Here is a 20,169-nt window from a genome sequence, read left to right on the forward strand (position 1 = left end):
AATAGAAAGCACTGAATGTAGAGCTGGAGATGAGAAAGCATCATTACTAAATCCCTTTCAAACAGAGCATCTCATCAAGTTTGGCTGTACCTGCTTCTATCGGGAATCAGTTCTGAATTATGAAACTTTTATTTTACTGATTATGTGTCCTCAATACACTCTGTTCATTTAGTTGGTCTCACTTGCATTTCTACATGCAAAATACTTTAAAATACCATATGCAAAATCAGCAATATTTTCAATTCCTTCTTACAAATGCCAATTGATTTTATATACATCTTTTGCATCAGTCCCACACTGATTTAAAGCCACTCTGGGCTTTAAAACTGACCTTGCTACAACATTGTTGTGCAGCTTACCTAGACAATGTTCCTGTGTTACTCAGCATCTCTGTCTGAAGCATTTTCAGTTGCAGGACCAACTGCTTTAGATTGAGTCCCCAGCACAGTGACAGATTGAATCACCAGCCTCGTTAGTTATGGCTGTTCTGATTTCCTGTATCACTTATTCCCTTTAAACCATGGAAATGGTTACATGGAAATGTCAGGTTACTTTCAGCTTTGAGAGACCTTTTTTTCTTCATTATCTTTTGGTGAAAGCATATAAAGATGATGATGTTACTTGGTTGACAGTTCCCTTGCCTACATTTCTTCCATCAGAAGCCATCCCTTGCAAGCACCTTACTTTTGGGAGTCTTTCATATGGACGGAGATGAGATGAGCTTGTGGTCCAGCATTAAACCATGCTATGAGTTACACGCATGCCCTGGTGAGGTACAGCCCTTAGTCCATGGTTGCACAGAGCGTCATCAGTCCTACCTGAACTCATTTCCCTCGCTGTCCTGCAATCTCTGTCCCTCTCAACCCCTGACACGTCAATCAGCCCCGTTTCACACGTCGGCAGGCGGGAGTGCACAGAAGACAGATGAGTGAGGGCCGCCTCGCTGCCTCAGTTTCCCGGGCAGGTAGGAGGCGAGCGAGCTCTTGGCTCCCTCAGGGATGGATTGGGGGTCCCGGCAGTCGCGGCCCAGCCCCGAGGCCGGGGCGAGCGGCGGCCGCTGGGTGGCAACAGCCGCCCGCCGGAGCGGAGAGAGAGCGGAGACGGGAGAGGGCGAGGAAGAGGAGACAGGAAGAGAGGGAGGGAGAGAGAGGAGAGAAGAGAGGATGCTGGCACTAGGTATGGTGCCGAGTGCCTCCCCGTGCCCCCCTAAGCAACGCCAGAACGATTAAACACCTGAACGCCTCCTCAGGTAGCTGGAAAGGCGCTGCTTTGTACATGTCAGAAACCAATTCCCGGGTGCGGCCTCGAAACAAATCCCTGGATCATGGAGGGCACAGGTGAGCTCTGTTTGGGGGAATCCTTCCCGTCTGGATGCGGAGACTTCCCCTTCCTCTGGTGGAGGGAAAGCTGCTCACTCTCCCCACACCAGTGCCATTTCCTCAAGCAGGGGAGAAGCCACCCTGTGAACTGCGGGTGACAGATCCGTGTGTGAAGGAACCATGTCTGAAAACAGCGACTTGGGGTCAGGGTGCATCCCTTCATTCCCACTGGCCCCTGTCCAAGTGAACTCATTGCCACAGCTTTATTTATGCATTTTGTGCCTTTTAGGTTTGGTGTAGTTCATAGATGAGATTACCATCCCAGTCACCCTTATATCAACAAAAATTGGCAGAATTTATCAAACGTCTCTTTTCCCCTCCTGTATTGAGCAGAGAAAGGTGCAGGGAATGTCCTGCTCCCGTTCGGCTTGGCATTTCCCCGGGATGGCGCTCCGTTTCAGCTGGGGCAATCCCAGCATCACACAACCCTGGCCCCCGATGTCGCTGCTCGGGGTGGCAGGGGGGCTGAGCCATCGCTATTTCCCGGCTCTGTGGATTTAACCAACTTTAAAGGTTAACTCTGCTTCTTTGGTCAACTCCACATTGACCTCATCTTCAAACAGCTCCAGTAGCCCCTCTTCAATGTAAAGAATCCTCAGGCCGGGTGCGGGGACAAACCCGAGTCCCGTTTCTACAAAAAGTCCTCAAACCCAACTCCTTGCCTGAGCACCGACGGGCGGGTGGCCTGCGAGGAGCAGGTGTGCGGTGCCGCCGGGATGGTGACACCCGCACGGCCGGGCCGGCGGCATCGACCCCGCACGGGCTCCGCGGCCGCGCAGGGGCTGCGGCCACAGCATCCCTCCCCGACCCACCGGGCACGGAGCCCTGCACGCCTGCAGCGGGCCACTTGGCTTTCTAAAAGGTGCATTCGGACTTTTTTTTTTTTCCTCCGCTTTTCATTTATTTTTTAAAACAAAAAATTATTCATTGAAATGAATCCGCGCGGGGCGGCAGAGGCGCGGAGCGGGACACGCTGCGCCGCGGAGAGCCGGCAGCCCCCGCTTCCTCCGCACGGGCGGCGGTGGCGGAGCGGGCCGGCAGCACCGCCCGCGGCCCCGGAGCCGCGCCTCCGTGCGCGCCGCTCCGCCGCGCTCCGCGCCTCCTCCGCCGCCCCGCCGCCGGCCCCAGGCCCGCGCCGCGATGGAGGGCGGGCCCGGACCGCGGGGGGCTGCTCGCCTCCCCCCGTCGCGGCCTTTTTTTTTTTCTTTTTTTTTAAGCGCCCCCCCTCCCCATTTCCCCCTTTTCTTGAATGAAACGTGAGGCGGAGCTCTAGAAAACCACCGCGCCCGGCTACGCCGCGCGGGGCCGGAGCCTCCCCCTCGGGCTCCGCTCCTCCCCGCCTCTCCCCGCCTCTCCCCGCCCCCGCCGCTCCGCTCCTCTCCGCTCCGCTCCCCCCGCCGCCGCCGCCGCCGGGAGAGCTCCCCGCCCGCGCCCGCCGCCGCTCGGAGCCGCCGCCGCCGCCCGGAGCCGCCCGGAGCCGCCGCCGCCGCCGCCACCGGCAGCAGCAGCGCGGAGCGCCCGGAGGAGCCGCCCGGAGCCGGCGGGGTGCGCGGGGCTGCGCGGGCGGGCGGGCGGGCGGGCAGCGGCGCCGCGGCCGCGGTCCCCATCGGCACCAGTCACACCGCACACACGCCCCGTCCGCGCCCCTCCTCGGCAGCGCCAGGGGCTCTTCCTCCGCCGATACAAAGCTGCTCGGGAAATGGCAGCAGTCAAAAGCAATTTTCCTTCTTTATTTTTGTTTTCGTTTTTCCATTAATTTTTTTTGCGCTCTTTCTTGTGAAAAAGAATTATTTTCCTAAATACATACAATTTTTTTTTAAATTTTTTTTTTTTTTTGGTGTGTGCGTGCGTGTGTGTAGAAGCACCGGGTTCCTGCGATCGGTGTCTGAATGAAACTACGTAAATGCATATGTCTGTACGTTGCACTGGAGGGAAAAACAGAGCACTTCTGCGAGAGCTTGGATTCAAATGTGGTTCATCTGGTCTCCAGGATTTTCCATCTCTTTGGGGTTGCTCGCCTTCCCGGGCTGCGAGGCGGGATTTTCTGAGCTTTGACACATCTTTGGAGATGTCTGTTAAACAGGAGTCTGGGAAAAAACATTTGAAATCGTAGAGATATTTTTTTTGTCCCTTTCCCATCCCCTTGGTGACTTGAAGCATCAAAGCGACCAGAACTTAATGCTTCCGAAGACTTGTGATGTTTGGATTTTATTGTTGCTATTTTTCTTTTAGAGGAAACTTGACAGAGGAACATATTTATAGTCCAAGTAAGTACTTTACAGAGGAAACTTAGTTTGTGTAACTTAACAAAAAACCCAAAACCTAGCTTTGAGGTTTCTAGCATAAAGTGCATTGGATTAACGTCCATCCAAGGCTGCTTAGCAAATCGTGTTGAATTGCAGTTTTTACAGTGTGTGTTCGTCCGCTCCTTCGTGTCCATGGTAGTCCAGCACCTAGGGGAAAGTGCACCTGATTTTGAGTCGGTATAATATTTTTTAAGATGTATTTCAACACCGAGGAGGAAATGGTCCTAAAGTAAATTTATAATAAGTAATAAATGTGCACCTGGAAGTAAAATATTTACAGCATTTTAATCCCTATTTATGCCGTGCATCTCAAACCGAGGAGGAAACACTGAGAAGACAAACGTACCTCCGAGACCCTGAGAACTCCCCCACACCAGCATGAATGAAACCGTGTCCAATACAGTAACTGGATTATAATTTTTGGTGTTATTAATTTTATTATTATTGGCTGCTTTACTTTTTTGGGTTCATCCTGCTCCTCTTCTTCCTCTCTCCCTTCCTCTTGCTGCTTCCTCTTGGGAATTATGGCTCATCCGGGGAGAAGAGGCTACGATAACCGGGAGATAGTGCTGAAGTACATCCACTATAAACTCTCACAGAGGGGATACGACTGGGCTGCCGGCGAGGACAGGGCACCCCTGCCTCCAGGTCTCTCTGCTCCTGCTGCTGCGGTTGCTGCTGCTGCTGGGACTTCCTCTGATCACACTGGGCTGGTGTCTCCGCACCCCGAGCCCCCCGGCTCGGCTGCTGCTAGCCACGCGCCCCCGGCCGAGGGGCTGCGCCCCGCACCCCAGGTCGTCCACCTCGTCCTGCGCCAGGCAGGGGATGAGTTCTCCCGACGCTACCAGAGGGACTTCGCCCAAATGTCTGGCCAGCTGCACCTGACGCCCTTCACGGCCAGGAGCCGCTTCGTGGCGGTAGTGGAGGAGCTCTTCCGAGATGGGGTTAACTGGGGCAGAATTGTGGCCTTCTTCGAGTTCGGCGGTGTGATGTGTGTGGAGAGCGTCAACCGGGAGATGTCTCCCCTCGTAGACAACATCGCCACCTGGATGACTGAGTACCTGAACCGGCACCTGCACAACTGGATCCAGGACAACGGAGGCTGGGTATGTCCCCCGATTGCTCGCTTCCTCTCCCGGCTCTGGTGGGACCCATGCCTGGTGGGACCCTGGGTCGGGCAGTGCCCGGGAGGTTGCGCTCGTGGGAGCACAAGGTTTGCCCAGGGGGTGTCTGCACTGGGATGTGCCAGAGCAGTGCAGGCCTTTTGCCAGTTGTCACGTTTCACCTCAGTGCAGGGTACGGTGGAGTGGTTTGAGATGGGGAGAAAAGCTACAGCTTGGGAGCAAAAGGGATGAGTGAGGCACTGTCTTCATCAGTGATCTCCACTTCCCTGTGGTCCCCATTTCTTCTGTCCACCCTTGCCTGTTGGCAGAACCAAGGCAGGTTCCTAGGCAAGGCAGAGTCCTGCAGTGGGATGGGAAGGGGCAGCAGAGATGCCCATCCAGCTGCCAGGGAGAGGAACACTGTGGAAGGTCCCGGGCATCGGGACAGCAGGGACCACCTGTGTGCGTGTATGCGTGCGGTGTCCCTGCCTGTGAGGGGTGACGCGCCAGACTGGTGTGCGACAAACACGGGATCCTGGTGTTACCAGCGAGCAGGTGGCCATTGGTGACAGTGTCTGCAGCTGGGGTTGTGGCTGGAGTGGGGTTTTATGGTATAAGATATATCTAGTGTGAAAAATCTTTGTCTTGAGACAAAACAAAGGTGCTGGGAGCTGTGTCTATGGGATTGTTCTGGAAAATGAAGATTTGTTGCGGTCTGATGGGTGATGGTGTTGCTGGGGTAGAGATCACCTCTGTCTCAGGTAGGCTTCAGCATCAGCTAGGAAGGGAAGATTTCCACTTGTGGAAAATGGTCAGCTTTTTCACTTGTAGTCAGTCAAAAGCCTTTCCTTTTTCTCTCTCCCTCTCTTTCCAGAATAAGTAACTGCATCAAATTGGAAGGGGGGTATTCCTTTCCTTTTTTAATTTATTAACTGATACACTGGAAAAAAATGTGGTCCCAGCCACTCTCCCACAAACCAAGCCTGCTGTATATGTAAAGCTTATGATATTAATGCGTTAGAGGGAGAAATGGCAAAAGTTACACTGAGGAAGAAACCTTACATCTGGGCTGAGAGCTGGCATAAGTCACCTAGAAATGGAGGTCAGCTAGGTAGGACACTGGCAATTTCAGGTTTGGTCTGCTGTGAAATACAGAAAACTGACTCAATTACACAGCACAGCTTTGAGAGGTGAGTGTAAAAGAATATAAATTACAGTGTATATTTCCCAATTAACATGTTTTTCAAGCCTGGTGATTGTTAGCACTGGGTCTCTTGCACAGTCAGTGTTAGGCTAAAAAATGTGCTGCCTGCACTGACCGTTTCTGTTATAAAATGAAGGTGCTGCCTTCCCCGCTGCTGAATCCGCCTGACTAAAGGGAATATGTGTCCTGGGATCCAGAGGACATCTACCTGCTGCTGTAACAGAGGGAGCAAGGCTTTGGGGCCCTTTTCTCAGCAGGAATCCACGCTGTGTACCTCCCAGTGGAGTGCTGCTGATCCCTGGCTACAAGTCACACTGGAGGCAGGATTGTTCTCCTGCTCTCCTCTGCTTCCATCAAGAAGAAAAAAAAATTCAAGATCCATGGGGCCAGAAGGGGGAGCAAAAAAAGTGTGTGTATGTGTGAGTGTGCGTGTCTGTGTCTTATATACAAATATGCACAAATATACAGACACACACTTATGTATATACATACACACAGAATGACTCCAGCACTTAGTTGTTGGGACCACACTTGGGAGAGGGACGTCTATCCCCTGATCCTGTAGTTCATGGCTCCCTACAGAGGGTTTCTTAGTGTTGGGGGGATCATTTTTCACAAAAACAGATAACTGGGAGGAAAAAAATCTGCAGATGGTGCAGGCTTTTGGAGACCTTGGCTGGTTCAGAGACGAGCAGCTAAAGGGTTAGGGATTTTGCGATTGCACTTCTGGGCTGGGATGCCTAACTTGTGCGTAAGTCCCTCCTCAGGCTGGAAGCCCGTCTGTGGAGCTGGGGCCCTCGGTTCACTCCAGAGCCAGTGAAGTCATTCTGTTGACTCCAGTGAGCTTTGGATCAAATCGTAAGCATGCTGGAGATGTATTGTCCTGTGGGTGTATTGTGTAAAGAGAAACATAAATAATGAATAAAACCGAGAATGTGAAAAGACAGGTGTTACCAGGCGTGATTGGCCAGAGGAGGCGAGTGCTGGAGCTGTTTCTCGACAGCTAGAAATACAAGAAACTCAGACTATAAACAATGACTGCCTTTAAAAGGAAAGGATACTTCTTATTGATAGCCATTTAGTTATTTATTGAAGTTTTCTATCAACAGAAGCTCCAGAATTTGGATGCATGTGATACCATTTACAGTCGCGTGTTACTTGTAATGTACACATGGAAGATGTGCAAAATACTACCTGAAGGTGGCTTTTGCCTATCTCTCTGGTACATGGCTGGTACCTTGGAGCCACAGCATTATTAAACACAGGCAAGACCTTCTGGCAGGTTACAAAGAACAAAACGCTAACATGAAGTTGCAAACACAGCTTTTGGGATCCTTTCTTCAGGCAGAAGAAATCAAGGATGGCATGGGGCAGTGGGTTTTTCTTCTATTTTTTTTCTTCTTCTATATTTGAGGATCTGCCAGGGTTAAAGGACGCTTTAATATATGCACTTGGTCTTCAACTTGCCTCTTGCACCATACCCCACGTATGAACCTTATTCATAAAAGGCTCTTCTGCAGTAGCCTTGTAGGTGGTCATGCTTGGTCGGACTTCAGCACAGCCACTGACACCATCTCCCTGTCACACAGGTTGCTGCAACAGGCAGGAGCCCTGGCTGCTGTAGCCTTCTCCTCCTTTATATTGTGGCTCCCTGGTATTTTGTGGAGTGGTAAGTGTATTAGAGGCTACACAGTACCAGAGAAGAGAGCGTCACAGTTAGTCGTGAGAGAATGTCACACAGTGGGTGAGTTGGGCAGCATGGTCCTTGTGTCTCTTGGATGTGCCTGTGTCTTACAATCAGGTCTGAAGTTTGGTTGATGTGCTTTTCCTATTTGTCTCTTTGGTTTGAATCTGTTCTGTAAGCTGGCAGTGTGTTTTCAGTATGTGAATTCTTTATATTGCAAGGGAAACAAAGAAGGAAAGCATACTGAAGGACAGGGTGGGAGTGGGATGTAGCTGGTGGAGTATAAATTTTAGGCACTAGACATCACTAATAATGGTGTCTGGAGGTTGCTAATGCCCTTACAATACATGGCCTCGTGGGTTTGTTCAAAACTTAGAAAAAGCAACAGATGGGGACTGCACGTCATCTGCATTATTAGCTTGTGGTTCTGGTGGCAAATAAATGCCTCTTTCAAAGATTTTCACTTAGGCCAGGATACCGCAATATTGTACTTTGGCCTGATAACATCTTAATTGTATTAAAAAAGAAAAAAGAGGAGAACTAGCTCATCTCTGCAATTTCGTGGTACTTGATATAATGTATGCTTTCTGATTAAAAACTTAATGGCTTCATTTTGATTTCCAGAGCTGCAGAAGGACTGGCTTGGCAGTGGCTTGTCACACTTGGCAACTTTTTTGACATTGACGTAGAGAATACTGAAGGGATGCAGTCGGTGTGGGAGAAATAACTGTGTTTGTCATGCAGTGATGGGTTCCCTCTTTGGGCACACAAACTAGCAGACGTGGGAGCCATGCTTAGGTCTGGGCACTTCTAGTCCAACATATGGCTTTCTCCCCAAGCTGTTCAAGAAAAAACAAGAGCATGAGAACTGCAGAAGGAGACACAGGCACCGTCATATTTACATAGACAAGTACATTTTTGATGTAAAGAATGTAAAGAAGCCCAGGTGAGAGAAGCAGCATCATGCTGAAAATTCAGCTGAGAACACAGAATTTTAAATTACTATATTTACATTTAAACCAGGAATGCAATGGCCATGTGTTTTCATCTGATTTTGTTCCTTTATTGTGGTTCTTTATATCCTGCTCAAGAGTTAAGGCCAGATACGGGGAGGGATTTAGGTGTTTGAAGTGGACCTTAGGTGGAACCTTTTCATCCTCTGAGTGCCTGCGAAGCCAGAATGGTGACAGGAGTCCCTGACTTCTCGCTGTTCCTCACCCAGGCTGGTTGGGAGCTGCTTCTGCCATGTGAGAAGGGAGCCGCTTGGCGTGCTGCAGGGGACGCTGTTCCCAAGAACCTTAATTTTCTTTGCGTGGTGGCACACCTTGGAAAGGAAGCTTGGATGTTTGTTGTGCCCTGCAGTGGTCCATGGGCGTGTCCTGAAGGTGAGGGATGGCAGATGCATCTGCCTCCAGGACAGAGCTAGGGATCATGGCTATCAGTGTGACTCATGTGTGGGGCACTGACCAAAGTCCCTTCCCTTTTGGGCTCTGGAGCTGCTCTCCCAGCAGCTCTGCCAAGCACCTGCCTACACAGCACATTCCTTCTTGTGCAAGTCCCAAGCAAAAGCCTCCTGCTCATTCAGCACAGGACTTCACCTTGCTTGGAGAGGGATGCCACGTGCTTTGCCACGGAGAGCATGGAGTGGAGGCACTTTGGGAGAGCATGGGGCGGAGGCACTCTGACTTTCTTTAGTGGCGATGTGCGGCCTTGTAACGACTCAATCCCCAGTGGGGCTAACCCCAAGTCACTGTTTGACTGGTGAAAGGAAACTATCTGAAATCCACTCTGTTAAATAAATGAATTGGCAGTTTCAAGTATTGCACCTTATAGGTCCTTTGCCAGTTTTTGTGGCTTTGTGGGTTTATAATCGAATTCTCAAAATATTATCAAAATATTTTTCTTTTTGCTGTTGCTGAAGAGCAAGAAATTCATTCTTTGGAGGATCTGTGCTGAAGCAAGGAGGAGAAGAGCTAGGGCAGAAAGAGAAAATGATTGTGGTACTCTAGTCCCTTTCATTTATAATAGCTTTCTCTGTAACTTGCAACAACATTAGGCTGCGTATTTTCTCAGAAGTCTGTTTTATTTCTAAAAAAACAAAAAACTGTATTGACTGTGACCTTTAAAATTTCAGAACCAGGGGTCTCACTTGTGGAGATGATGTCATTTGCCTTGATCTTGAAAAGAACTGTAAAGTTCAAACAGCAATCCTATTAAAAAGTTTTACTTTACTTTCAATATTGAGAAAGAAGTTTGTTCTGTGCCTGCACTGACACAGGCATCTCCTGAGCTGCTGTGTTAGCTCTGCTGGACAGTAAGGAGCTTAGTTTCTGGAGTATGTAGCTTGAAATTCGGAGTCGGTAATCCATGAGGAAAATCCAGTTGAATTTTTCTGCCGAGGCACAAACGTTCCTCCGATGGCAAAGCACAGCTCTAACAGGAGAATCACAAGACCTATGCAATGATGTGTGAAATTGCATGTGGAGCAGAAGCATTTTCCCAGCGGCCAGATCCCAGGGCCTGCACTTCCTAAGGCAGCACGGGAACTTTGTACTGCATGGCCAGCAAACATTAAGCCCTTGTGCCCAACAGAGGTGTCCTTGATGAGAGGGTCATCTCTCAGCAGGTCGGACCTGGCATGGTGGAGGGAGGTGGATGTGGAAGCAGGAGTGGCGCTCGGGTGTCGCCCTGAAACCTCTGCTGTGGTTTTGGTCTCTGTGATGGTTTGTGCCTGGGGCACAGAAAGCCAGCCTTGCACTCTGCCATTGCCACCAAGGGATGCTGGTGTCTCGGGACAAGGGTGGCTGAAGTGGTGGCTCCCTGCTTGCTGGCAAAACTGTGCAAAAGGTCTGATTGAATACGGGCTCTCCTGTAGCATAGAGGATTTTTACTCTTTACCTGATTCATTTCCATCCCTTTTGGTGATCAGAGTTACCATGAGAGGTTCTGGTTCTCTGCCCATTTCTCTTCTTCAAGGTGGACTGGCAGACCTCAGCTTCCTGACTGTCCCCTTCCATTACCCCTGCTGGCACTGAGCACTGAGTGCTGGGCAGAGTGCTGGGCGCTGCCACCTGGCCATCAGGAACTGTGTGTGCCAGGTCTGGCCTTGCCCTGCCCACCTCCATCCCTGTTTTATTTTCCTTCACACCCTTGGGAGGGTGGAGCCCAGCCCTGTTTGGTTTGTTGGCTTTTTAAAAATAATTTATTTATGAGCACCTCGTGGCTGCTCTCCTGCTGATTTAGTAGTAATAATAACAACATTTGTTGCTCAGTGGCAGCAAAATACTGATTATTTCTAAGGGCAGTACCGACCTGTTTTATTTTCCATTTCATATATAATAATAGAATGGATGAAGGTGTGCTACACCATAAATCTTCTCTTCCCCAGCAGGATAACATCCAGGCCTTCTTGGCAAACATGAATGCTGATGACAGATTTGAGGGATTTTTATTTTACTCTGGCTTTCAGTCTCATTAACAATCTGATGGCTTTTTTTTTATCCCTTTTTTTTCTTTTGGCTCCCAAAAGGCTATGAAACCGGATAAGTTTTCCAAATGCATCTAAAAGTCTGGAATTTATTTTCTGTTATTTTATCTTAATGTTAGTTTGCTGTCATAATTATTGTATATTGATAGACCTTGAAGAATTCCCCCTTGCTGGAAAAGTTCCTTGCCAGTTTCTGAATTTTACACTTAATGAGTAAGAAAACAAATCTGATGTTAGAAAGTGTTGCCATTGACTTCAATAGGAACAGGAAGAGGCACTTAATTGGACAATTGTACTCATGTTTACATTGTATATGCGGCAAGAAAAATAAGATCAAATGAAAAAGCCACAGGTTTTCAGCTAATAGAGAAAACCAGCCTTTTCTGCAACACATGATTAACCTTTGGGAGTTGTTTTCGTGGGAAAGCTGTGAGTGGAAGTAGTGAGTTGCGTTCAGGAAAGGTTTAGATATTTATAAGGGTAAGGAAAACATCTCTGCTTATGTCTGAGTCAAAGTGGTTGAAAGGGCAATCATACACCTTGGGGTAAATTTAACATCAGCTGCTGAAATTAGATCACCAGGTGCTGAGGGTAGAGCTTTCTCCAGGTAATGCTATTTCAAAATTATTTATTCCATTGCTTCTTCCCCAGAGCACCTGGTGTTGCTCAGTGACTGGGGATACTGGGATGGATGCACTGCTGGTCTCATCCATCCAGGGGAAACTTCTTACTCCTGCATGTGTTTTGTAAAGGTAATTGTAAATGTGCTTGCTGTGTTTCTAAGAGCACCCACGTCACTGAATTTACTCCCGTGCTGACTGGAGCTCTGTTATGAATTGCCTAACTTCACATTTGAAGTTGCAAGCCCATCCTGCTTGTATTTGTCATCAAAATTCTGCAAAAGGAACCATATGCTGGGTTAGATAATCTTAAAGGTCTTTTCCAAGCTGAATGCTTCTGTGATTCTATGATTTTGAGTTGGTTGAAAGAAATAGTCGGCATCCTTCAGTGCATATATCATTTTATTGCTATTTTACTTAGGGACCATGAAAAGAATGATTCCATTTTCATGATTGAAAAGGCAACTCAGTGGCTTTCAGGGTACTTCAGTGACTAATTTAAGAATGTGGGCTAGGTACAATCAAAAAGAAAAGGCCTCATTTTTCCCACTTAGTGACTGAAAGAGGCTGTCGCGCAGTTGTTTGAGAAAGCAGCTAAGTCAAAACTTAACTTCCTCTTCTTGGCTCTGGTACTGAGTACATGATAGGATATGGGACAAATCACTAATATCTCTCTTTTTCAGTTAACCCATATATGGAATAGGTATTCTTGCTAATAGCTATACAGCACAGCAGGTATGGGATATTTGTTGTTACACATCACGCTTTCATGAGTTGGGCTGATGTTCTATAATCAAAAAAAAAAAAGTGATACAAGGTACAATTTTGAACAAAATGTCCGTTGTAGTAATTTGGGCTTTAGAATAAAGCTGAAATTTGTAGCATTAAATTCTGTCATTGCTGGAGCTTGCTAGCCTGGGAAAGAGCAAAGTGAGTCAGATTGTGAAACTATCTTGGGGCAAGATTTGAGTGGAGAGGAGATAAAAGAAAGAAAAAAAAAGTTAAATGGAAATTAGGCTTAAACTTTTTCAGCTCCACTGTTTGGATGTGTTTAGCAGTACTTGTGATGGAAACAGATTAAAGAGACCAGTTTCAGGTGTTGATTTCTAGTTTTTATTAAGGGGAAGGGTGAGCAGTATGAGAAATGGCAAATGACAGTATTTGTGTTTTCCTGTAAGTATCAGCACAGTTCATTGGGTGTTTCAAGAAGGAATTTGTCTTTCCTTTTCTATTCCCACCAGAGCTGTCTGTGGCACTTCAGGGAAGGAGTAGTATAGGTATATCATATGAACCTGTAAGAAGTGTCTTCATACACTTGTATTCTTGTGTTTCCATTCCCAAGCTTCATTAAATGTTCAGATGCAAGAAGAAAAAGCAATTTTAAAACATTAGGAAAAAAAAAATACTAGTAATCAAGCCTTTTGGCTTAACCATGATCTTGAAGTTACTCTTAACTATTGTGCCGAACTGAGTTTTAGGAGACAAAATTCTTGTTGCGTGCCTTGAAGAGACTTGCATGAGTCACTAGAAAGATGGGATAAGACCACCAATAGCAGGCTGGTGAAATCTGTGGGGCAGTCCTGTAGCCTGTTTTTGTGATAGAATATCTATTGCAAGCTTTGTCTCTGAAAGAATGGACTCCGTTCTTAAGAGCATTCTTCACATCTTCAGACTGTGTATTATAAAAAGTAGTAGAGGATCCTATTTCTAATCTCTTATTTTTAATAGAGAAAAAAGAGTTAGAAATAAATCAAAGACAAGTATACTAGTAAATGAGTTGGCATTTCCATTAGCAGAATTAGGTGATCAGTGCTGTAGGTAGATAAAACCTGTTGAAATTCTCAAGAATGAACAGCTTAAGTAAAAAAAAAAGACACTAAAAAAACTGAAGACTCCCTTGTTCATAACAGAAGCAAATTCTACATTGTGCTCCAAGTGTCTGCAAATTCTTGCTCAAGTCAGACATATCCAAAGCCCCTCTCCTGAAGTGATCTGGCACATCACATTAAATCACATTGTCCAAATATCTAATCCTCAGTCTGCCGCTGGATGCGCAAGGTCTCGAAAATAACTGAGAAAGAATCCTAGTGCCTGTGTTATTTCCAGGTTCCAGCTTGACCTGTTCCTGTCTCGGTTTTCCAGATCTGCAGTAATTAGCAGCACTGCTGTGGAGCTTGGCTGTGGGAAAGGCTTGGCTCCTCACAGGGCCGGAGAGCAGCAGCAGGGTGCCCCGACAAGGGAGAAAATAAACCAGTCTCTTGAAATGTCAGGTGGCAATCAAGGCTGCAAGTAAATGAGCCGGCCTGGAGTCTGTTCAGGCTTCTGCAGTTGCTCATGGCTGTCTGCAAAAAATCCCTGCAGTAGAAAATTCGCCTATTTGACTCTGGACTGAGTGTGTGGAATCCTTGCCCGTTTTGAGTCAATGGCTATTTTTTTTCAGTGTGGGTGCTAGAGCCGGTGGTGCCTAGCCTCACATAGCAGTGAACATGTGGACAGACCCAGAAAGGGATAGTAAAGTGTTGGACAAAGTCTTGGTTATAGTGGATGATTGGGCACGGCTGTGCAGTGGTGGAAAACTGGAGCAAAGCTGCCTTAGGCTTTTCCTTGAGAGTGCTTTTCAATCCCCCCAGGCATCCTCACTGTGAGGGGAGCCCAGGATGCTACACACTTTCTGACTGTGCCTGTGTGGGATAGGGTTGGTAGTGTCCCACCAGGACCACAGCAGTTTTCTAGAAATTGGTCCTGCTCAGCTTAAGCCAGTAAAGCTGTGCCTCAACCCCAGAGCAAGCTGGGGAGCCTCCCTGGTGCTTTGGGACCATGAGAGGGGATCTTCCCACTCTGCTCTCAGTCTGGGTGGCACAGGTGGTGGAGAAACCCACCAAGGCATACCTTTGTACCTTTTTTTCATATCTATTGAGGGGGATTGTTTCACAAGGGAATAGCGTATTTATTTTACAAGTAACTGGATTTTTCCTGCCTTAAAAAAAAAAAAAAAAAATTCTTTTTCCCAACCCAGTGAGGAGGATGCTTGTGACATGGTAGTACATCCTGCAGGCTGGGACTTCTGTGGGAGTTCAATGGACAGAAGGAAGAGGCAGCACTGGCACATTGTGTAAACTGGCCTAGGGTTTGTTTTAGAAAACTTGCTTTCTTCTCTTTTCCCTCTCTCTGCTCCCTTTTCTTCCCCCCTGCAGACACAAATACATCATTCTTGCAAAGCAACTGTTTAATTTTAATAACTGGCCTAGAGCTAAAACTGACAGTGGGAGAGGAGCTGTTTGGTTTGCAGTTGCTGACAGCTGGAATAAACTACCTGTTCTTTTGGAAGGGATGGACAGGCAGCTTGTTTGGTTTTCAGGACACTTTGATCCCTGAAGAAACTCCTCTCAACGAAAGAAATAATGGCTGGAACTGTGGCAGCTCAGTGTTACTGACTGCTCTTTGTATGCAAGGCTCCAAGTTCAATGGGAAGTGCTGTGTGCAGATGTCCCTTGTCTCTGTAGTTCAGGCCTTTCTGTTGAGAGCAGCTCCTCATCCTGAAAGGTCACTGTCACCAGTGCCTTGGGAGAGACCCAGAGTCCTGCTAAAATCAGTTTCTCTATGATCAAGGTCCCTATCAGGCTGGTTTGACAGGAGCTCTTCAGAATAGCTAAATGGCTTGGGTTCTCAAAACTCTGCCTTGAAGCAATGAAGGCTGAATGATTAAGTTAGAGATTAAATAATTTTGCAATGAATGGTTTTACCTCTGGCTCCTTAAGAAAGTCAGCCTTCTTACTTTGCCAGTTTTCAGAAGAAAATGGCAGCAGTCCCATTTCCTTTTCTCTTCCCTTAGGGCCTGCCACCCTTTTTATTTTTATTTTTTTTTCCTCCCAGGGCCATTAGACAACATGCAAATTATTGTTAATAGGGCCAGAACAATAGTGCATTCCCAGTGGGATCGTTAGGGTCAAAGCCATCGCGTGCCAGCCCTCAGTGTGATACTAATTTTGGTCGTGTCTGCCCCAGGTTTTGGAGGTCAAGCAGAAGGGGTCTGTGAAGCATAGGCCCAAGCAGGAGCTGTCCCTGCAGCCGCCTGTCCACAGCAGGCTCTGGCCAGCCTGTGCCTGAGGGTTCTCCTAACCCCCTGGCAAGGCTGGTGTGCTGCAAGGCATTGGTGCCTTCCTCCACCTCTCCTGCAGCCTCATTGAAGGTCCCTCAGAGGGGACAAGTCCTCCCTGCATAGGGACCTTGCCAGCCTCTTTCCTCCCTCCCTTTCCCTGCTGCTCCACAGGGGCATCTTTGTGCTTGAGAATTAACAAAGCACCACGTGGCTCATTTTGGTGTGGGCTTCCCCTTGAAATAAGGGAATGCCCGGCAGCAGAAGGGTGGCCATGGGGCTGGGCTCACCAAAGGGGGCAGCCTGCAGCCCACATCACCCTGAGCTTTGGTGCAGAGATTCCAGAGGACAGGGACAGGTTGCAGAAGCTGATGAGAGGATGCTGTACCCCCACGTCTCCTTCCTCTGCCCAGTCCCTTCCTGTCAGGAACCCTGAGAGTCCTTCCATGGAGGGATGTGTTGGCAATGAATCTTTTAACATTGGCTTTGGAAAACACATGGACTATGTGCCACAACTCAGAGGGAAAGGAGGGGCAGCTGCCTTCAGGCCTTAGCCTTGGGCTAGGTTCTGTCTCTTGCCTTTGCTTTAAAGTCATGGGATTTTGTCTCTGGAGCTGTTGAGAGGGGTATTAGGGCATTTGCAAGACTCCCCTTGTAACCCATTTTTCAGGGAAGTGGTTGTCATTATATTTGAAAGTGAACACAGGGGACAAAAGAGAAATGTATATGTGACATCACTGACTGAAGTAAGAGTACACTGGATGTCTCTGTCAAGACTGGGATTACAAGTTCCCTTTCTCCTACAAGACTTGCTGAGGGGTGGTTATGCCTGCTGCAGGGCAGGGGCTGAAATCCCCAGCTTTGTTGCGCTTTGGGAAATGGCAAGACCTTACATCATGTCTTCACCCTAGGTTTTGGTAGATGAACAAAATTTTAAAAGTTAATGCATTAGATTTTATAAAGTACTTCAAATAGTAGTTTGGCAGCTTTTTCCCCCCCTCTCTCTTTTTGACCTTCCCAGGGATTCTGTGCACTCCCCAGTTCTGTGAACTCAGATGTGCTTACCTTTAAAAGGTAGCAATAGACTCGCTGAAGTCTCTGACTTCCAGGGAAACAGAATGAGAGGGCTCAAGCAGAAAGTGAAACTCTTTAAAAACAGAAATGCAAGAGAGCAGCCTTCTTTCATTTTCCCAACTGAGCATAATGCAAAAAGTAAACAGTTGGCATGAATTACTAATACAGGTTTGCCAGGAGGCTGATCAAAAACATGCCGAATTCAGCAGTATGTTTTGCATGAAGTTCAACAGGTTTTTTGCATCAGACTCCTTGCAAGGTAGAGAAGAATACTTTTTGAAAGAAATATGCCATTTGAAAAAATGTGGAAAATTCTCCTGCTCTACCTCCTACATGTTTCTATTGTCAAACAGTAACTGATCTTATTTTAGACTTGACCTTCGTGTTCTTTCCACAGCACACAGGCTGAATGACATGTTATTCAAGTTCTCAGACAATATTATGATATATCTGCTTTTATATTTAGCTGTAACTTTTATTCTCCTTATAAACAAACCCACCTAATGTAGTCACCACCTATCCAGGGAAAGTGTTTCCATTCCCCTCAGCTTAATTTGGACAAATTTGGCATGAAAACATTCAATAGTTCCATAATAACCTTTGCAACAGGATGCCTGCTGTGCTGACATGCAGGTCTAGAGCAACCTCTACCATGTGCCAGGAAATTGCATTCTTAAGAAAAATCTAGACATAAATTCTGAACAATCAACACTTACATTTTGAGAAGTCTGGCAGCAAGCTGTTATCTGCCTCGTGGGTTTTTGTCTTAATGACTTTTTACTTTCTGAACTCTACCTCTCTGTCCTTTATGCAGACTGTATGCTCCTGGCCCAAATAAGCTGAGCTCTGGAGGGTGGAGAGGGGGCAATTCTGTCTTGATGCTCTTGTGCACTTGTGTGTTTGAGCACTGCACCTTGACACGGCAGGATGTCTTTTCTTACCAAAAGAAAGCAGAGCTTAATGGGAAGTTGCACAAATGGGCAGTTATCTCTCAGTGGGCATTCACACAACTGCGGGGCTGCAGCGCAGCTCAGCCTTGCCTTCCCTCCTGGTGAGCTGGAAAGAGGATGGGAAGAGATGGAAGTACCATCACATCCATCCATCCTATATCAGCTAGGGACACCCTTACCCTGGGACAGGCCAGTTTGCTGAAGTATGAGGGGACTGAAGATGGGGAAGAAAATGTTTTCCCTGCCTAGAGGTCTCTGAACACTTCATTGTTTTTTGCTCATCTCACTGAAAGTGGAGCAAGCAAACAGCATCATATGGATGCCCGTCTTCCAGAACTGCTGCCCTGCTGCCAGCTTGGACAAAGGCTCCATGATTCTCAAACGTTCCCCAAAACTCCATTGTTCCCACTTAAGGGAGCAACAGCATGGCTGGAAGACTCTTATGTGCCTCTCTGCCAAAAGAGCTCCTAGGTGTGCATCAAATGTTACATCAGTGAGAAAAAGGTGGTTGTAGACAGAAGCAATTGGATCCCTGAGCTTTGCCGCCTGGAGACTGCAAGAAAAATTGTCAGGACACAGACAGCTCCTTAGGAAAGAAAAACTTGCTGTTTTTTTGATGAGTTCAGTAAATCAATGGGCCAGTTTAATCAGCAAAACATTAAATGGGGTTCTAGGAGGAGGCAGGGTTGGGGAGGGGAGTTCTGTGGATATGAACTTGAAGCAAAATGAAGGGCTGTGAAACCGTGTGAACTGAGCCCCATCAGGGAAGGCTTACTAAAACTTGAGCCAGGAAAAATTATCGAGTTCTATAAATAGCTAAATTGAAAATTGAATGCATTTGTGTGTGTGGATGCACACGTCTATCTATGAGGTAATGTGTGTAAAAGAAATACAGTAGTACTTCATGTGTCGGGGTTTTTTTAAGTAGTGGAAAATGTTTTAATGATTTTTTTCTTTTTTTAATTTTTTCCTAGAGACAGTACATTATGTTCTGTCCTTAGGGCCAAAAACACAAAGTGCCTATTTTCATGAGGAATCCTACAGAAGGAAGAAGGGAAAGTATTATGCAGTGTAGCAAGAATATAGTAGCCATTCCACAGTGATTACACATCCAAGCAAAGCCTGCACTAGAAAACTCAAAAATATATTAGAAGCGGAAAACAAGATGTGTGAAGTGTTTCCTATTCCCTTCCCATGCTTAATGACAACCAAACAAGCAGGGAGGTGGTCATGGGGTTTAAATTTAACCCCTTGTATTTGATAATACTGTTTCTCAGTGGCAGGCAGCGAGCGTGTTATGTACACACTAGATTGAGGACTTCCTCTGGTTATTAATTTTGCTCCCTCAGAACTTTCAGTTATTTTCAGTATGTTAAAATAGCCCAGACACAAACCAGAAGTGACTGGAAGCACTAAATAATGCAGCAGACTTTCAAGAATTAAGGTAGTTTAAATGAATCCCAGCCTGAGCAGCTCCTTAATTAAAGTACGAAACTGTTTTTAGTTTTACACCAATAATTTGTGATTCCAAGTGTGAACCCCCCTTTACCTTTTAATATCTTTCATTCATCCTGTGATGGTCAAATGATGAATGAAATCAGTCTTCTGAAAAAAAGGGCACTTTTTCCTACAGAATTCAAATGAATTAAAGAATCTATGCAGTTGTTCAATTTGATTTAAGAGCAAGACACAGTCTGGAGTGGTAATGCCCTCATACCACAAGGGAATCAAATTTGTATTCGAGTCCCCTTTGCCGGCTTGTTTAATCGTTTATGATAACATCAGTAGCTTGGTAAATGATGTAATGGGAGTTAAATCAGGATGACCAACATAAACATCTGTCAGTGCATGTGAACATTTGATGTATGACCCCAGGGCCCAGTGCAGCAGTCAGTAACTTGGCAAGCAGTCCTTGGACATCCGTGTCAGTCGAGGTTTCAGGATTGCTGGAGAGGATACATGTCCTCTGCTCTGTGCCGGTAACAGGGTATGTGATCTGGCTGCTCGGTGTCGGGTGTAGCACTTGGCAGCAGGTCCCCTCCTCGCTGTGGGCACAGCTCACCCCAGTGCTGAGGGTCAGGGCAAGGCATCAGCATTGCGGCACTTCTCACAGGGAGCCTCAGCTGGCACTTGGTGATGGGTGGGCTTGTGCTGGTCCTCTTAATGCAGGAGAGTTTTACAGAGATAACCGATGTTGTCATGAGTAGCCATGTAGTCTGAGATTCACTGTCCAATTAGTACCCAAAAAAATCAGCCTTAGTGTTTT

The 20,169-nt window shown here is 47.0% G+C and overlaps 1 protein-coding gene across 1 annotated transcript in view; it reads left to right on the forward strand.

Moving 5' to 3' along the window:
- The first annotated feature begins 2,617 nt into the window (after positions 1-2,617).
- BCL2 (BCL2 apoptosis regulator) overlaps positions 2,618-20,169 on the forward strand; it is a 96,582-nt gene continuing 79,030 nt past the window's right edge. The window contains exon 1 of the mRNA XM_085052066.1: positions 2,618-4,791. Within this exon, the coding sequence (XP_084908192.1) occupies positions 4,210-4,791 (582 nt within the window). The 5' untranslated portion in view covers positions 2,618-4,209. The remainder of the gene's footprint in view (positions 4,792-20,169) is intronic.

Source organism: Lichenostomus cassidix, chromosome 2, assembly GCF_008360975.1.
Source record: "Lichenostomus cassidix isolate B80296 chromosome 2, HeHo_3.0, whole genome shotgun sequence".
Taxonomy (NCBI): Eukaryota; Metazoa; Chordata; class Aves; order Passeriformes; family Meliphagidae; genus Lichenostomus; species Lichenostomus cassidix.